This window comes from Phocoena sinus, chromosome 14, assembly GCF_008692025.1.
Source record: "Phocoena sinus isolate mPhoSin1 chromosome 14, mPhoSin1.pri, whole genome shotgun sequence".
NCBI classification, from domain to species: Eukaryota; Metazoa; Chordata; class Mammalia; order Artiodactyla; family Phocoenidae; genus Phocoena; species Phocoena sinus.
The window spans coordinates 66,610,653-66,625,851 of record NC_045776.1 but is presented as its reverse complement, the minus strand read 5'-3'; the positions used below and the strand labels follow the sequence as shown (position 1 = coordinate 66,625,851).

Genomic DNA, 15,199 nt, shown 5'->3' with positions numbered 1-15,199 from the left:
TGGGCCCAGTGTTCCTGGCCCAGTCACACCCCCTTTCTGAGGCTCAGTTTCCCCTCTGTAGACTGCAGTGCGACAACTTAGTACTAAAGAGACAAAACCACCCAGGTTTTAAATGGGCAAGTGATTTGAACAGACATTTCTCCAAACCAGACACAAATGGCCAAGAAGTACATGAAAAGATGATCAATATCATTAGGAATTCGGAAAATGCACATCAAAACTATGAGATGCCGCTTCACCCCCACTAGGGCAGCTATAATCAGAGACAGACAATAAGAAGTGTTGGAGAGAACGTGGAGGAGTCGGATCCCTTGTGCACTGCTGGTGGGAATGGAAAAGGGTGCAGCCACTTTGGAAAAAATATGTCTCTTCCTCAAATGGTGAACATAGAAATGTCATACAACAAACAGTTCCACTCCTGAGTATACACCCAAGAGAACCGAAATCATATAATCACACAAGAACTTGTGCACAATTGTTCACAGCGGCATTTATTCACAAAAGCCTGAATGTAGAAGCAACCCAACTGCCCGTCAACAGAAAATGGATTTTAAAATGTGGTCTATCCATTTATTCAGCCACAGAAAGGAATGAGGTACTGATGCATGCTACAATGTGGATGAACCTCAAAATCATCATGTTCAGTGAAAGAAGTTAGTCACAAAAGGCCACATAGAGACTCCCTGGCAATCCAGTGGTTAAGACTCCACGCTTCTACTGCAAGGGGTGTGGGTTTGATCCCTGGTCGGGGAACTAAGATCCCATATGCCACACGGCGCGGCCAAAAAAAAAATTGACGAAAGGCCACATAAGATTCCGTTTATAGGCAATGTCCAGAATAGGTGAATCCATAGAGACAGAGAGTAGATTAGTGGTTGCCAGGGAGTGGGGGATCTGGGGAACAGGGGTAGTAGCTTATGGGTACGGGGTTTCTTTTGGGGGATGAAAATGTTTTTGAACTAGATGACTCTAGATGACTGCACAGTCTTGTAAATATACTGAAAACCACTGAATTATACACTTTAATGCATTTGATGGTATGTGAATTGTATCTCAATTTTGAAAATGCAGGAGCAAATGCTGCCTTACTGGATGGTCAGTGTAATTCAGTGAAGAGTGCACGCCAGTGCCCGGCCCATAGCAAGTATCCGATGACCATTTATCCCTCCTGCCGCCGGGGCAGATGAAGGTGCGCATCTGCTTGTGTCACAGGGTGACTTTGAGGGAGGTTGGGAAACACGTGTTACATAAACACCGGGTGAGCAAGGATCTTCCAGGGCCCCCACGAGGTCATTGAGGTCACCGTCAGCTGGGGGGTCATTTGACTCAAGACCTGCCACAGTTCTTCTGGGACCTGGTATGTCCATGGGGATGGGACTCCATGCCCTCCCCTGCACCCAGTGGCTCCGCCCAGTTGGGTAACGGACTGATCCTCCTTCCTGGGGCCTGAACACCTATTCAGGGAAGGGCAGAGGTGGGGGGGAACTGGCTGCTGTGCAGGAGCCTCACGCCAGCCATCGGCCCCCAGACCAGGCTCTGCCACGGCGAACCCCTAGGCCGAGAGGAAGGCAGGTGGGGGCTGATTCGTCCACTCTGAGGTGGGATAACCAGGAGCTGAGGGTGCAGACGGCCCCCACCCCCAGGCCACCCTCTCTGAGCCCAGGGGACCCTCTGTGAGATTCGGGGACGGGCAAGATGACCACAAAGAACCCACAACCCTATAACGCCCCAGGGGTCCCATGGCAGCTCTAAACACTGAGATGGCTCTGTAAAGAAAAGAAAACCTAATCATTAAACTGGATCAGGAAGTCCAATGGAGTTCTGACTTTTCTCATGATGACAACATACGACGCCTATTTTGAAACATCATATTCTTTTTTGTTTTTAAATAAATTTATTTTTGGCTGTGTTGGGTCTTTGTTGCTGTGCACGGGCTTTCTCTAGTTGCAGCGAGTGGGGGCTACTCTTCGTTGTGGTGCACAGTCTTCTCATTGCGGTGGCTTCTCTTGTTGCGAAGCACAGGACCTAGGCGTGAGGGCTTCAGTAGTTGTGGCACGTAGGCTCAGTAGTTGTGGCTCGCAGGCTCTAGATCTCAGGCTCAGTAGTTGTGGCATGGGCTTAGTTGCTCCGCGGCATGTGGGATCTTCCCCGGGCCAGGGATCAAACCCATGTCCCCTGCATTGGCAGGCAGATTCTTAACCACTGCACCACCACAGAAGTCCAGAAACATCACATTCTTGCAAAAAATGTCTTGATGTCCCAGGCACGTGCTGTCTGCCCAGTGGTGACATTCGAGCCCATTTCTGCAGCTCTTCTGGGTGCCGGGCCCAGTTCTGGCCCTTTCACGTGGGCCAGATCTCTGAATCCTCAAAACCTCCTAATGAGGCAGAAATCATGGTCTCCGCCCAGTACGTGGGGAAACTGAGGCCTGAGAGGTGGGGAACTTGGCGGAAGGTTACACAGCTGGGAAGGAGCAAAGGCTCAACAGAAACAAAAACCAGCGGCTCCCAGAGCCGGGAGAGGGGAGGTTGGCTCTCATGGGGGTGGCTGCCAGGGGAGGACTTGGCGGCGGAGGTCAGTATTTCTGCAGGTTTGCAAAGACAACGTTGGTTTCATTGGCGGAAAGGCAGAAAAGAAATGCTACAAATTCCATGTTGAGAGAACCACATGAGCTGATGGGCAAATAGGACCTCACTGGACCAGTTTAGAGAACAGCAGGTGTGGCTGGAAGTCGAACAGGGAGGGAGGAAGGCAAGGAGGGAGGGGAAAACCAAGCCACCACAAAACCGCTGTGCTGCCATTGCAGCCCCTCCGGAGGGGCTTGTACAACACAGCTTGGTCCCATCCTCTTGCTCAAAACACTGCCTGGCTTCCTGTTGCCATTCGGATAAGGCCAAAGTCATCACCTCAGTCCCCCAGGCCCTGCCCACCTCCCCAGCCTCACCCAACAGCTCTCTAGCCCACCACTTTCTCTGACCTTCCTCAGCCCCACGGAGGAGCTGAGCTCTCACCCCAGGGCCTTTGCACATGCTGTACCCACTGCCTGAACACTCCACCTACTGAACTGCCATCAGACAACAAGGTTCAGTCCAAGCTTCACCTCTTCCAGTGACCTTCCTTTACCCCAGTCTGGTTCCTGCTCCCTGACCCCACCCCAGAGTACCACGTACCTGTCTCTGTAGCATTTTTCAGAATTGTAAACTCTTACAACTGTGGAGTTGTCTCCCCAGACAGACTGTAAATTCCAAGAGGGTGCCTGTCTCCAGAGCACAGCACAGGCCCCAGAATGTAGTAGGTGCTCAATAAATCATTAGTGAACGGATGGATGCATGGCCATCTGCAGAAGCCCCAGGCTTCAGGTCCCCGGTGCAGCCCCATCCCATACCCAGTACACCTGCAGCCGGACCTCTAAAATTGCAAGCCCACCTCGCTGCCAGGTAGGAACAGGCCCTCTTGGAGCCTTTCTCATGCCCTCTCCCCAAGGACATCAGAATCATATCACTCACAATACACCAAAGCACGTGATCTCTTTTTTCAGGAAGCCTCGATTTTAAAGACACTCACTTTTTCTTTTATGATGATTTTTCTAAAGCGAATTCAAAACCTATTCTTTAGCCACTGCAGATTTCAACACTTTCCTGGAGAAACAAACTGAAAAAGAAAAAGCCAAGGCATTTCTCCTGCTTCCTTTAAAGAATTCATTTCAGAACAAATTCTACATAAGCGGCACCTGACAGCCTCGTAGAAAGGGGCCGGTCTTCACTAGAGGAGACAATCCTACAGTCCCTCATTCAACCTGTATTTAATAAGTAACAGTGTGTGGGGGGCACCAGGCCAGGTGCCGGGGATAAATCAGCAAGAAAGACAAGGCTAACCTACAGGAGGGTGAAGTTACCGTGAAGGATGAATAAACACACAGGCCGATATCCAGCACATGGAGGGGCTTGGAAGACCCACTTGCCAGGCTGCCCCTTTCTTGCCCCAGGAGGGGTCCAACCCAGCCTGGTCTTCGCGGTACCCCGGGGTTTAGCAATGCACCTGCGTCCTGAGCAGGTCCAATCAGAATCCTTCCCAGGAATAACGGCAGACCCAGGAGACACGCCTCCCTCACGTGGCTGGGGTTCCTGCGCTGGGACGTCACGAGGCGGGGGTGGGGTCCTGCCGAGTGGGCAAGAGGGTGGCTGGTGCAGCCAGGAAGGCCAAGGGATTTCCCTGAGTCCCTGGTCCCTGCAGAAAGCCAGGGCCAACCACATGGCAGGTCCCAACTACACAGGGTGTGATGAGAGTCCCGTTTCTGCTAGTTGAGCCAGTTTCCCGGCACTTGCCATGGGGAGTCCTTAGTCCTCACAAGCATGAGGATGGGGGCAGGAGGGGTGGAGGGCACGGAGGGAGGAAGTAGGATGGGCTGCGCCTGCTCTGGGTGCCAGCTGCAGACAAAGCTCAGAAGCTTTGATCAACAGAGAATGCAGCTGGAAGAAGATGGGGGAACAAGCCAGGGTCCTCATGGGGCTGTCTACAAATTGGGACACAGAGGCAGGACTCACTTGCAGGGATGCCGATTACTGGTCTGGAGGAAATGACCTGGGACAGGTGCTGGGACGACTTGCTTTCTTCCTCTTCTTGTTCTTGGGGACACGCTAAGGAAACTCTGAGCATTTATCTTGATATGAAAAAACAAACCTCCTGCAGCTCCAAGGGGAGAAAAGGCCATCAAAGCTTGCTCTGTCCAAGGGCCAGCTGGTGGCCATTCAATGGGTGATGGGGTGTGACCAGCTGGCGCCAGTTCACCCTGTCCACAGACAAGTGTGTAAGGAAGAGAAGGGGGACAGTGTGGCATTAAACACAACTGCTGGGCATCCCCACAGTCAAGAAGGCAGAGTTCAACAGGCAAAATGTGGGAGCAACCCAAATGTCCATCAACGGATAATGGATAAAAAAAGAGGTTATGTCCATACAATGGGATATGATTCAGCCATAAAAAGAATGAAGTACTGACACACACTCCCACCTGGATGCACTTCAAAAAACATCATGCTGAGTGAGAAGGCCAGACACCAAAAGTCACATATTAGATGATTCCATTTACAGGAAATGTCCGGAATACTGAAATCCATAAAGACAGATTGGTGACTGCCAGGGGTTGGGGGAGGGGAGTGGGAAGTGACAGCTAAGGGGTATAAGGTTTCCTCTTGGGGTGATGAAAATGTGTTGGGAACTAGAAAGAGGTGATGGTTGCACAACACTGTGAATGTACTACATGCCACTGAGGTAGCTATTCACTTTTTTTTTTTTTGGCCGTGCTGCGCAATCATGCCCCAACCAGGAATTGAACCCTGTGCTCCCTGCAGTGGGAGCGCAGAGTCTTAACCACTGGACTGCCAGGGAAGTCCCACTATTCACTTTTAAATGGTCAACTTTATATTATGTGAATTTCACTTCAATTAAATAAAAATTTAAGGCAGAGTTAAGAACACGACTCCAGGAAAACCAAGAGGCTGGGAAGCAGAAAGTCGACTCCAAAGGGGCTGGAGAGTCAGAGGGTCTCCCACAGCCCCTCCTGTGTTATTGCCCAGTGAGCACCTGTGCATGGGCTTTTTTTTTTTTTAAAATAAATGTATTTATTTATTTATTTTTGGTTGGGTCTTCGTTGCTGCACACGGGCTCTCTCTAGTTGCAGCAGGCGGGGGCTACTCTTCGTTGTGGTGCGTGGGCTTCTCGTTGCAGTGGCTTCTCTTGTTGCAGAGCATGGGCTCTAGGCACACGGGCTTCAGTAGTTGCGGCACATGGGTGCAGTAGTTATGGCTCACGGGCTCTAGAGCACAGGCTCAGTAGTTGTGGCGCAGGGGCTTAGTTGCTCCACAGCATGTGGGATCTTCCCGGACCAGGGCTCGAACGTGTGTCCCCTGCACTGGCAGGCGGATTCTTAACCACTGCGCCACCAGGGAAGTCCCTGTGCATGGGCTCTTGTCAACTTAGAAAAGGCACACCTAAATTTAAAAGGCCAGGGTATGTCAGCTCAGGACAGGGCCTGGAAGCTGCCTGGAGTGGAGGCTCCTGGTGTGAGGAGAGAGCAAGTATAGGTGAGACACTGGAGGGGGAGGGGGGCCGGGGTGGGGTGGGGGTGGGGGGGCTGGTCTCAAAGACAGAGCAGGGGGGCTGCGGAAGGCTGGAGACAGGGGAGGGAGGGAGCACACTAGTGCTGGGGAAAATATGCTTCTGCAGCCAGAGGAGAGGGAGACCCAGGCAGGGAGACCAGCGGGAGGTCTGGGGTGGCCACACAGGCAAGAACAACCGTGGGCTGACTCAGGGCCCTGGGAAATGGGGGGTGCTGGGCTGCAGAGGGCACTGGGGCTGGGTCACTGCAGAGAGCTCAGGCTGAGGGGCATATGCACAGGGGGACAGAAAGCAGGGCTAGGCTCCCTTTGGGCTGTAGACAGAAGAGGGACAGAGAAGTGGGCAGAGAGGGAAGAGGGAGATGGGAGAGGCTGGGGGGAAGGCGGCCAGGGACGGAGGGCAGAGGTGAAGAGGTAGGGCTTGGGGGGCTGGGCAGCACAGCCCACCACTCCCCAGGGGATGGCAGGGAGCTGGGCCTTCTGCTATCAGGGAGAGGGAGAGCAGGGGGCCCTGAGGGAAGTGGGTCCCCAGAAGGAAAGTGGACAAGAGGGTGTACACGGGCACAGGTGTGAATGTGAAAACAAAAGATGCAGACGTGTGCACGCACACGTGGACATAGAAAAACTGCCCCAGCCACAGACAAAAACAGACACACAGAAATACATGCCACAAATGCTCACACACAGGCACAGGACACACGCAGACACAGAGCCAGGCACACAGCTGATGTTTATAAGAAATCGGATGCATGCACAGCCATAGACATCCAGACCTCCGACATGGAGCCATAAGTACAAGGACACACGGACACTGAGACACACGTGTAGACAGACACACATACACACACTTTCTGGCCAAAACAGACTTGCCTGTCGATGCCCACGAAGGCCTGCACACTGTGAATGCACACACCAGTGCAGCACACCCATCCATGTGGCACCGTGACCAACGCCCTGGGAAGGGAGCTCTGGGCACCCCCATTTGAGATACCCCTGGCTCGGGAACCCCAGCACCTGGGCCCGCCTGGGAAAGTGAGACACAAACCCCGCCTGCTGCCCAACGGGCTCACCCAGCCCAGCCCAGGGTCAGGGAGGAGGCAGGGCTACATCTCACATGCCTGCCCACACACCCACTGCCACGCACCCCTTGCCACCAGCGGTTGACACTCAGTCACCAACGCAGACAGCTGAGATTGAGAGGGATCTTGAAAAATCCTCCCGGTCCCTCAGGGTTCAGCTAAAATATCCCTTCCCCCAGGGAACCTCCCCAGGCCCCTAGGGGCACTATTGACCTTCTTTGTGAATAATGGTTCTGCCATGCCCAGCTGTGTGACCTTGGTTAAGTCACTTCACCCCTCTGTGAAGTGCTTCGTTTCCCCTGTGTAAAAGGGGGATAATGAGAGCGTGTGTTGAATACATGAATTAATGGAACACACCGCTCCCCTCTCCCACATACGGATGGGGAAGCAGCTTCCCTGGGCTCATAGTCAGCCAGCTGCAGACGGCTGCCCCTCCTTCCTCCTGCTTGGACCAGCCCTACCCGGTGGGACCAGGTAGAACATGGAGAGGGCGTGGCCTTATTCTCCCCTCTACGCAGGAAAATAACCCCGCTCTGGAGCAACTTGGTGAGCGTGGGACCTCACGGCCCTACCCAGCTGGGGTGGAGGTGAAAACCTTAAACCCTGAATTTCTGCTCAAATGCCTTCAAGGAGGGCTGAAGAGGTCACTTCTTCTGTATGAGCATGGAGATCAGAAAGGGTAGAAATGAGCCTGGGACTCTTCACGCCTGAGGTTTGCTCATCTCCCGTCCCCACCCACCCAACAGCCCCCCCTGCAGATGCTGGACGTGGGGCTGAGGGGCTGAGGGACTGTGGGCAGGGCCCTCCCTGGGCATGGGCTGCATCTTTCTGAGAACAAGCACTTAGGCTCCATGGTCCTCGGCCTCATGCTCAGGAGTGGCCACGCTGAGGCAGACAGGTGGACTGGGGCTCCAGGTGAGCCAGTGAGCGCCCCCAACCTCAGTTATGAATGACCCAACCCGAGGCCTGGGCTGACCAGACCAACTTCCTTTTCCCTAGAATTCTCTAGAGCCTGGGTGGACAAGGAAGTGGTTCTGCGAGTCCCCGTCCCCTGGCCCAGGACAGCTCAAGACCTACCTGTCAGACAGCACCCAGCGCATCAGCTGTGCGAGAAGGCCAGGGTCATATCCCCTTCCCAGAGAAGCTGTGTTCTCCAGGCACTTCCCAAGCCCTGTGCCCCAAGCCCTGTGCCCCAACCCCAGGGACATCTCAGTTTCCTGCACTCCCTGAGCAGGTCTCCCCATCTGTAACCTGCCAAGAGGCCGAGAGCCGGCCCAGTGACCCCCAAGGACCCTAATGCCCTGGAAGCTAACAATTCCACACACACAATTGCATGTGTGTGGTGGAGACGCAGGTGGACATGCTGGCCTCTAGGCCTGGGCCTGAGTTGTACCAGCCCACCGGGGCAGGCCTGTGGCCTCGCACCCAGCCCAATCCCACGGGCAGTCGCAAGATCTAACCATTGCCAGGTTAGGACCCAGTGTGGGGGACCAGGTGAGACCTGACACACTTGGAAAACTGGGATGACAGAAACACCTAAATCAGGCAGTGACTCACAAACTGACAGACAGATGGACAGACCCCCAGAGCTGGACGTGCGGCCAGGAGCTCTCTAGCTACAGGTCAGGCAGCCCCAAGAATTCTGGTTCTAAAATCCCCATCTCAGCCCAGGACATTCCTCGAGCCAAGGCCCAGGGCGACCCCTCCAGGGAGAGAAGCAGGACCCTCCCCAACCCAAAGACAAACTACAAACAAACACCCCCTTCCCAGGGTCCAAGGGTATAGGATCCTGAGGGAGTTGCCTCCCAGGTCTCAATGCACTTGGGGAAACGGAGGCCAAGGGGAAGGGGCTGGCCCAGGGCACCCGACCGCCACTCACCGGGCTGGGCTGCGCTCCCTGCTCTTCTGATCTTCAGCCCCCAGGTTCCCAGGGGCAGGGCGGGCGCACTGCCAGAGGTCTGGACCCGTTCTGGCTTTTCTGGGGAGCCACCACGACCTCTGAGTACGCTGAAGTCACACCCTTCTTCCCTTCCTGAGCGCGGGCGGGTCTGGGCTGAGGGCACCCGATAACCTCCCCAGCACATCTGTGGGGCCCCATCGGGCCACAGCGGAATCCCAACTCACAGAGCAGGGAGGTGGCCCCTCTGTGACAGGAAACCCCGGCCCAGATGTGCAGAGCCTCTGGCCCCGGCGTGCAGCCATCAAGGGGAGAGGGGGCTCCAGGTGGCCTCCAGGCCCCTGTCCTGTCCCCCCAGCCAGGGGAAGCCCAGTGTACAGACTCCCAGGTGCACACTCTGACTGGCCCCCTCCCACCCCTGCTCCAGGAGAGCCTGGTTGCAAGAACTGACTGCTCCCGTGAGGGACAGAAAGAACTCAGGCGTGGTCCAAAAGAAAGCAGGCAGCAGCCTGAAGGAGAGGTACTTTAGGGCTCCCCTCCTTGAGGGGATTCTGCAACAGGCCAGCCACACCCAAGGTGCCAGGGAGGCTGGGGGACCCCCAGGCAGGAGGGTCTGGGAGTCTCTTCCCTGTTCTGAACCTTCTGGGCTGTTCAGAAGCAGCAAGGAATGAAGAGAAAGCCTGGACCTCAGAGCCAGGCAGCCCTGGACAGGAATCACGTGACCCTGGCTAAGTCACTCCACCTCCCAGCGCATAGGTCCTTTGTCTGGAGAACAGCGATAGCTCATCTACGCTCTTTAGGTGAGAACTGAGGGAGGTGAGGCCCGGAGCCAGCAGAGCGGGGAGAGTCCAGGACCTCAGGCAGAGGGGCCCTGGGGAGCTGTGGGGCAGGCATGGCCAAGGCCTGGACAACCCCAAGGACCACAGCCTGGCCTGCTCACTACAAGCTCTTTATTAACAAGTTGATTAAAAAAGAAGAGAGATAGAGATGTAAAAATACTTTTTTTGGAGGCCCCAGGAAGGGAAGGCACTGTCAGAATTCACTTGGCCAGGAAAGGCAACAGAGCCAGAGGCAGATGGGAGATCAGGCCTTCTGGGGAGCAGCTGGCCCACCCAGGGCTGAGAGGGGGAAGGCTCGGGCCTCAGGCAGGGAATGTGCAAATGCCGAGGCCCCGCAGGGAGTGATGGGTTGAGGGGCTTCCTGGAGGAAGCCCTGAGCACCGTGTTCCCCTGCGATGGGCAGACACGCGTGTCCACGTGAGAGCCAGTGTCTGCACGCAGCTTACATACACAGAGCGGAAGGAGGAGTCCCCCGACAGGAACATCCCAGAGCTTGAGTAAAAAGCTTTGAGAAGTCTCTGGAAGCTTGAGGACAAGGGGAGAGCCTGGAGGCTGCTGTTCCCCTCAGGGCCTCAGGAGCCCAGACCCTCCTGCCGATGCTGGAGCACCTTGATGACACTGCCAATGCCATCCTCAGGAACCTGCAGGCAGGTGGACAGAGGGAGGGGTCAGGGCTGCCCAACTTCCTGGGCCAGCTGGGGCTACCTCCTGCCACCCCACCCCCTCAGCGTCCCTCCAGGGGCCCTGGCCCCAGCCAGCAGCGCTCACCAGGGCATGGTCGAAGTTGAAGGTACTGATGTAGTAGGCGGAGATGTCGGCCGCAGCCAGGGGACCTGCGATCTGGGCCACAATCCCACACTCATCTGAGGGTTGAGGAGAGGTCCATGTGGATCGCCCTGATCCCCACCCCCACCCCCAGCCCTTCCCAAGCCCCCGACACATGAGGTGCAGCCCTCACCAAAGCCCAGGGGCTGTCCGCCGATGCGCACCATCCTCCACAGCTCCCCTGAGGAGCTGGTCAGCAGCAGGTCACTGGGGAACCTGGGGAGGCAGGTGGGCAGTGGGCAGGGCACCCCTGTCCCCTCCTTGCCCCACTATGAGCTCCCTGGGCAGGTCAGCCTGGTGACCTCGGAGTCTGCCGCTCTACCCCCTCCCTCCCTGGGGCTGGCTTAGGGCCTATGGCCCACCTAGGGTCAGGGGTCACATACTTTTTCTGCGTTTCAGCATCCATGACAATGGAGATGTAGCCCTCAATGAGGGAGAAAGCAAAGAAGGTGATAGAGCTGGATCCAGGACCACCGGAGGCTGCCTCCTTAGGGGGACTGGGGAGGGAGAGTAGGTTCAGGTGCTCTGTCCACTCCACCTCCCTGTTGGCCTCCACACCTGGGAAGGGACTGGCACAACTGGTCCTGGGCTGACCCTCCTGTCCCTGGGCCACTTTCTCCCCTTCCAAGCACCCTGACCTCCTGCTGGTGTAGGTGGGGATGGGGGAAGATGATGAACCCTGCTTGTGCCAAAGACACAGAACCCAGGGCCGGAGGGCCTGCCAGGGCACAGCTCAGGGGTGGCTCTGCCCACACCAGAGGGGAGGGCTCCAGCTGCGGCATCAGGACCTTGCCTGAACCTCAGTGCACGATACATGTGCATCGCAGGCTGCCAGGAACCCCAGACACAGAACAGGGCACAGAGTCCGCAGAACCAAGGGATGGGCGGAAGGTGGTAGGAAAGAGCACGGGGAACAAGATATGAGGACAAAGAGACAAACGCAAACAAGGCCCACCTGTGCGAATAGAAGAGGGCATCAATGAGGGTGGTGGCGATGGCTGGCAGCGTCTCAGGGTCCAGCGTGAGGACACAGAAACGGTTCTCTGGGCTCTGGATGGGATGCACCGTGGGGCTGGGCCCTGCTCCGGAGGGACAAGGTGGTGGCAGGTGAAAGGGCGACTGTGGGCTGCGACGCCCCCTGGTGGCCAGCCAGAGAGGAGGCCTGGGCTGGGTGCCGGGTCACGGTCTACATGCAAGTACCTGTCTGAGTTTTCCTGGCCCCATCTCCCTATCTTATGAGGGGGTCAATGTCAGCTGGTCTCCCTAAGCCCACAGACCCACCTGCACACGGGAAGGGGCCCAGTGGGAAGAGGAGCCCCTGCCCAGGCCTGGGTGTCAGAGGGCGGCCCTCACCATGCTGGGCACGGGGAAAGCCGTTGCTGGAATCATCCCTGGCAACGGGCACAGGCTCCCCGCCCACCTCTCGATAAATGTCGAACTCCTGGGCCAGCGTGTGGATCACCACGGACAGGTCCTGCTCTCGCACCTGGGCCACAGGAGATGGCACAACACATGGGTCCCCAGGCACCCATTCCCACCCTGCCCCGCACCAGCACCTGCAGGAAACTCACCAGAATGAAGTCTGTCTGGTAGGTGGACAGCATCAGCACCGACACGTGGTGCTCGGCCAGCGGTGCAATTACTGAGCGGGCGATCTTGGTGACCCCAGCAGCCTGAACTGCTGCGCCACTGTGGGATGACACGTTCAGCACCAGCCACGTGGCCTCAGCCACTTGCAGGAACTCAGATGGGGGCAGCTCTGTGGGGCAGGGGGCACATGCCCAGTCAGGGCCTACAGGGCTGGACCCTGCCCTCAGTTTCCCTGTCTGAGCCTTGGAGAGTTCTACCAAGGTCAGGTCAGGTCTGGAGACTGGAGCTGTCTTCCTCCCCCAAGTTCTGCTCCTGAGACCTGCATGTCTGCAAGGACTGAGAGGTGCTTCAGGTGTTGGCCTGTCAGGGATTGTAACTTCCCAGTTAAGATTGGAACTCCAAATCCAGACAGAGCTGGGTTCCAATCCCAGCCTCACCACTTACTTTTTGCTGACCTGGGGCAAATGATTTAACTTCTCTGAGCCTTAGTTTCCTCCTCTGTAGAATGGGATGACAGTATTCTGTGGGTTCACAGATGCCTTATACCACATGGCACCACCAGGGGGAGCCAGCAGACCACGTTGGCTGGGGGATGCCCTTCCCTCTGAGCAGACCCAGACTTTTCTGCTGCACAAATAGGGAAACTAAGGCCTGAAGTGGCGCTATGCGGGATGGACCAAGCCCCAGTTGGCTGGCCTGAGGCTCCAGGCCTGTCAGGATGGGTCAAGCTGGCAGGAGTAAAAGGCAGATGTCAGCTCCAGGGACCAGGGAGGAACCAGGCTGGCGTCCAGTCCAGAGCAGGGGCCACAACCAGGCGGGCTGCTAATTGCCCAAGCACAGCTAGGAGGCCGGCCAGGATCCTGCCCTGGGCTGGCTGCCTGCATTCCTTTTCCAACCCTCAGACTCCTGGAGTCGCCAGACCAGTCCAGGAGGGGGTGACCCACACCAGGGAGAGAAGTCCAAGGAGAAATAGTCCAAAGGCAGATGGGGGTGGTGGTGAAACAGCCACAGAAACCCGATTCTTGCCCCAGAACTGTAACTGAGGCCCTGTTGCTGGCCTGCGGCTGCTAAGTGTCCTCCACACACAGCCCCATTATAAAGCCCTCGTGGGACCCTATAAGATCAGAACCGTAACTATACCCACTTTACATAAGCGGAAACAAACAGCTCAGAGAGGGGAAGTGACTTGCTCAAGGGCACACAGCCAGTGAATAGTGGAAATGGATTCGAACCCAGATCCATCCTCCTTCAAGGCCCCAGCTCTTGCGACCTTGGATCCTAACATTCGGTGAGAATCTGGCAAAGAACGCAGTCTCCTTCCCCTACTCCCCCTTCCCAGCCCAGCCCCCACCTTTGAAGCCCTCCTCGTCCACCATGAGCGTGTAATCCTCGGGGGTCTCCGTCAGGCTGAAGAACTTGCACCTGGTTGGGGGGCGGGGGCATCTTCAGCCTGGGTGGGGCGGAGGGGGCGGGTAGACTCCCGCCGGGCGCCTCCCTGCCCCCTCAAGCGTCAGTTTTCTCCCCAGGACAGGGGGGTGTGTGCCCCATCTCCGGAATTGCGGACTCCTTTCCGCCTCCCCGACCTCTGCAGGAGCACCCTGCCCCTCCATTCCAGGAGGGAGGAGAGGCTCACCCGCGGCGACAGTCCCGGGGCGTCGGACCTTGGGCCCCCAAGACCAGCCCCTCTGACCCGATGGGAGGCATCTGTAAAAAGCTCCCCGCGGTCGCCAGGAAGGAATGCCCCCACCTGACACCACCAGGAGTTAAGCATTGACCATCCCAGGCTGTTTGCGCCTTAACCGGCCCTGGGAGGGGGCCTCACGGGGCCGGATAGGCGGCGGTCCCAGGGAGCGTAGGCCCAGGCCGGATGGCGGCCGGGGGCGGGGGGAGGGAGTGTGGCAGAGAGGGCTCTCCCCGCCTGCTGCCGCTGGCCCCGCGGCGGTCCTAATCTCCCGACCCCGTCCCAAAGCGACAGTGGAGCCCACCCCCATATGTGCCCCGAACCCGGGCGCGCACCGGCTTCGGCGGGGCAGGAAGAGCAGCTTGATGAGCGGGTGGGTGTAGAGCCAGAGACCGGGGCGGGCGAGGCTCAGCACCCGCACCCGGTGCTCTAGGATGTGCAGCTCCATCGCTGCCCGCACGGAGCCGACCCCGCTGCCAACCTGGCCCAGGCCGTGCTGGGGGCGGGTCGGTGGGGGCGGTGCCGGTGGGCTTAAAGGAGCCGGTGGGCGGCCGAGTCCACGCCGCCACCTACGCCAGCTCCCTGACGGCCACGCCGTGCGGGACGGGCGGCCAATCCAGGGTGGCCACGCCTCCTTCTAACGCCGGAGCCACACTCCTCTCCTTCCAGCCCGCCGAACTCCGCCCCTGCTGCCTCCTCCCCCTCGTCAGTGGCTCGGGAATCACCCTCTGACCCCACCCGCGTCGAGTGCTCTAGGCCCAGCCCGTGCCTCGCCCCCTCGCCGGGCTCCGCCCTTTCCGTTGGACGCCTGCTGCGCTGGGGTCCGGAGCCAGCGGATGCTTGGGGTCGTTTCTGTCCTTGGGCCCGCATCTTATGATTAATTTCACTGAGCCCTGGAGGGCCACAAGACGAACCGGGGCTGGGCTGGGACAGAACGCTGCCCCCAAATCCGTGGAACACGGAGGGGTGGGGTCCACTGTGCAGCCCAGGCGACCCTGTGGTTCTCAGCCAACAGTGTCCTGGCATCTTTCCCCCTCCTTCCTCTCATGGCTCAGCATGGTGCAGGGCCACCAGAGCTGGCTGGGGTGGTGGAGACAAAAGACCCCCAGGAAGGGCTGTCCAGGACTGGTGTTGATACGTACCCCTCCGTGCTTTGTGAACCCTGTCAGTGGACT

General features: G+C 57.5%; 1 protein-coding gene across 2 annotated transcripts; it reads right to left on the bottom strand.

Annotated features, from left to right (window-relative positions):
• Positions 1-10,021: 10,021 nt before the first annotated feature.
• On the bottom strand, positions 10,022-14,743 carry CASTOR1 (cytosolic arginine sensor for mTORC1 subunit 1). 2 transcript variants are annotated; one of them, XM_032654441.1, is made up of 9 exons: positions 14,360-14,743; positions 13,695-13,765; positions 12,325-12,512; positions 12,107-12,239; positions 11,709-11,832; positions 11,137-11,250; positions 10,887-10,969; positions 10,697-10,791; positions 10,022-10,569 (listed from the first exon to the last, which is right to left on the bottom strand). In XM_032654441.1, exons 1-9 carry the CDS (start codon positions 14,470-14,472, stop codon positions 10,501-10,503), a joined length of 990 nt encoding a protein of 329 aa, XP_032510332.1. In that variant the 5' UTR covers positions 14,473-14,743; the 3' UTR covers positions 10,022-10,500. The 2 variants fall into 2 exon arrangements, with proteins under 2 accessions (XP_032510332.1, XP_032510333.1); XM_032654442.1 differs by having other exon boundaries at positions 13,695-13,793; positions 14,360-14,477.
• Between the last annotated feature and the right edge of the window lie 456 nt (positions 14,744-15,199).

Excerpts from the sequence above, each read along its gene's own strand:
- CASTOR1 (XM_032654441.1), bottom strand. The coding sequence starts at position 14,472 with ATGGAGCTGCACATCCTAGAGCACCGGGTGCGGGTGCTGAGCCTCGCC. Across the intron at positions 11,833-12,106 it reads CTTTCCCCGTGCCCAGCATG|GGCCCAGCCCCACGGTGCAT; the intron begins GTGAGGGCCGCC and ends CCTCCGGAGCAG. Across the intron at positions 11,251-11,708 it reads GCCCTCTTCTATTCGCACAG|TCCCCCTAAGGAGGCAGCCT; the intron begins GTGGGCCTTGTT and ends CTCCCTCCCCAG.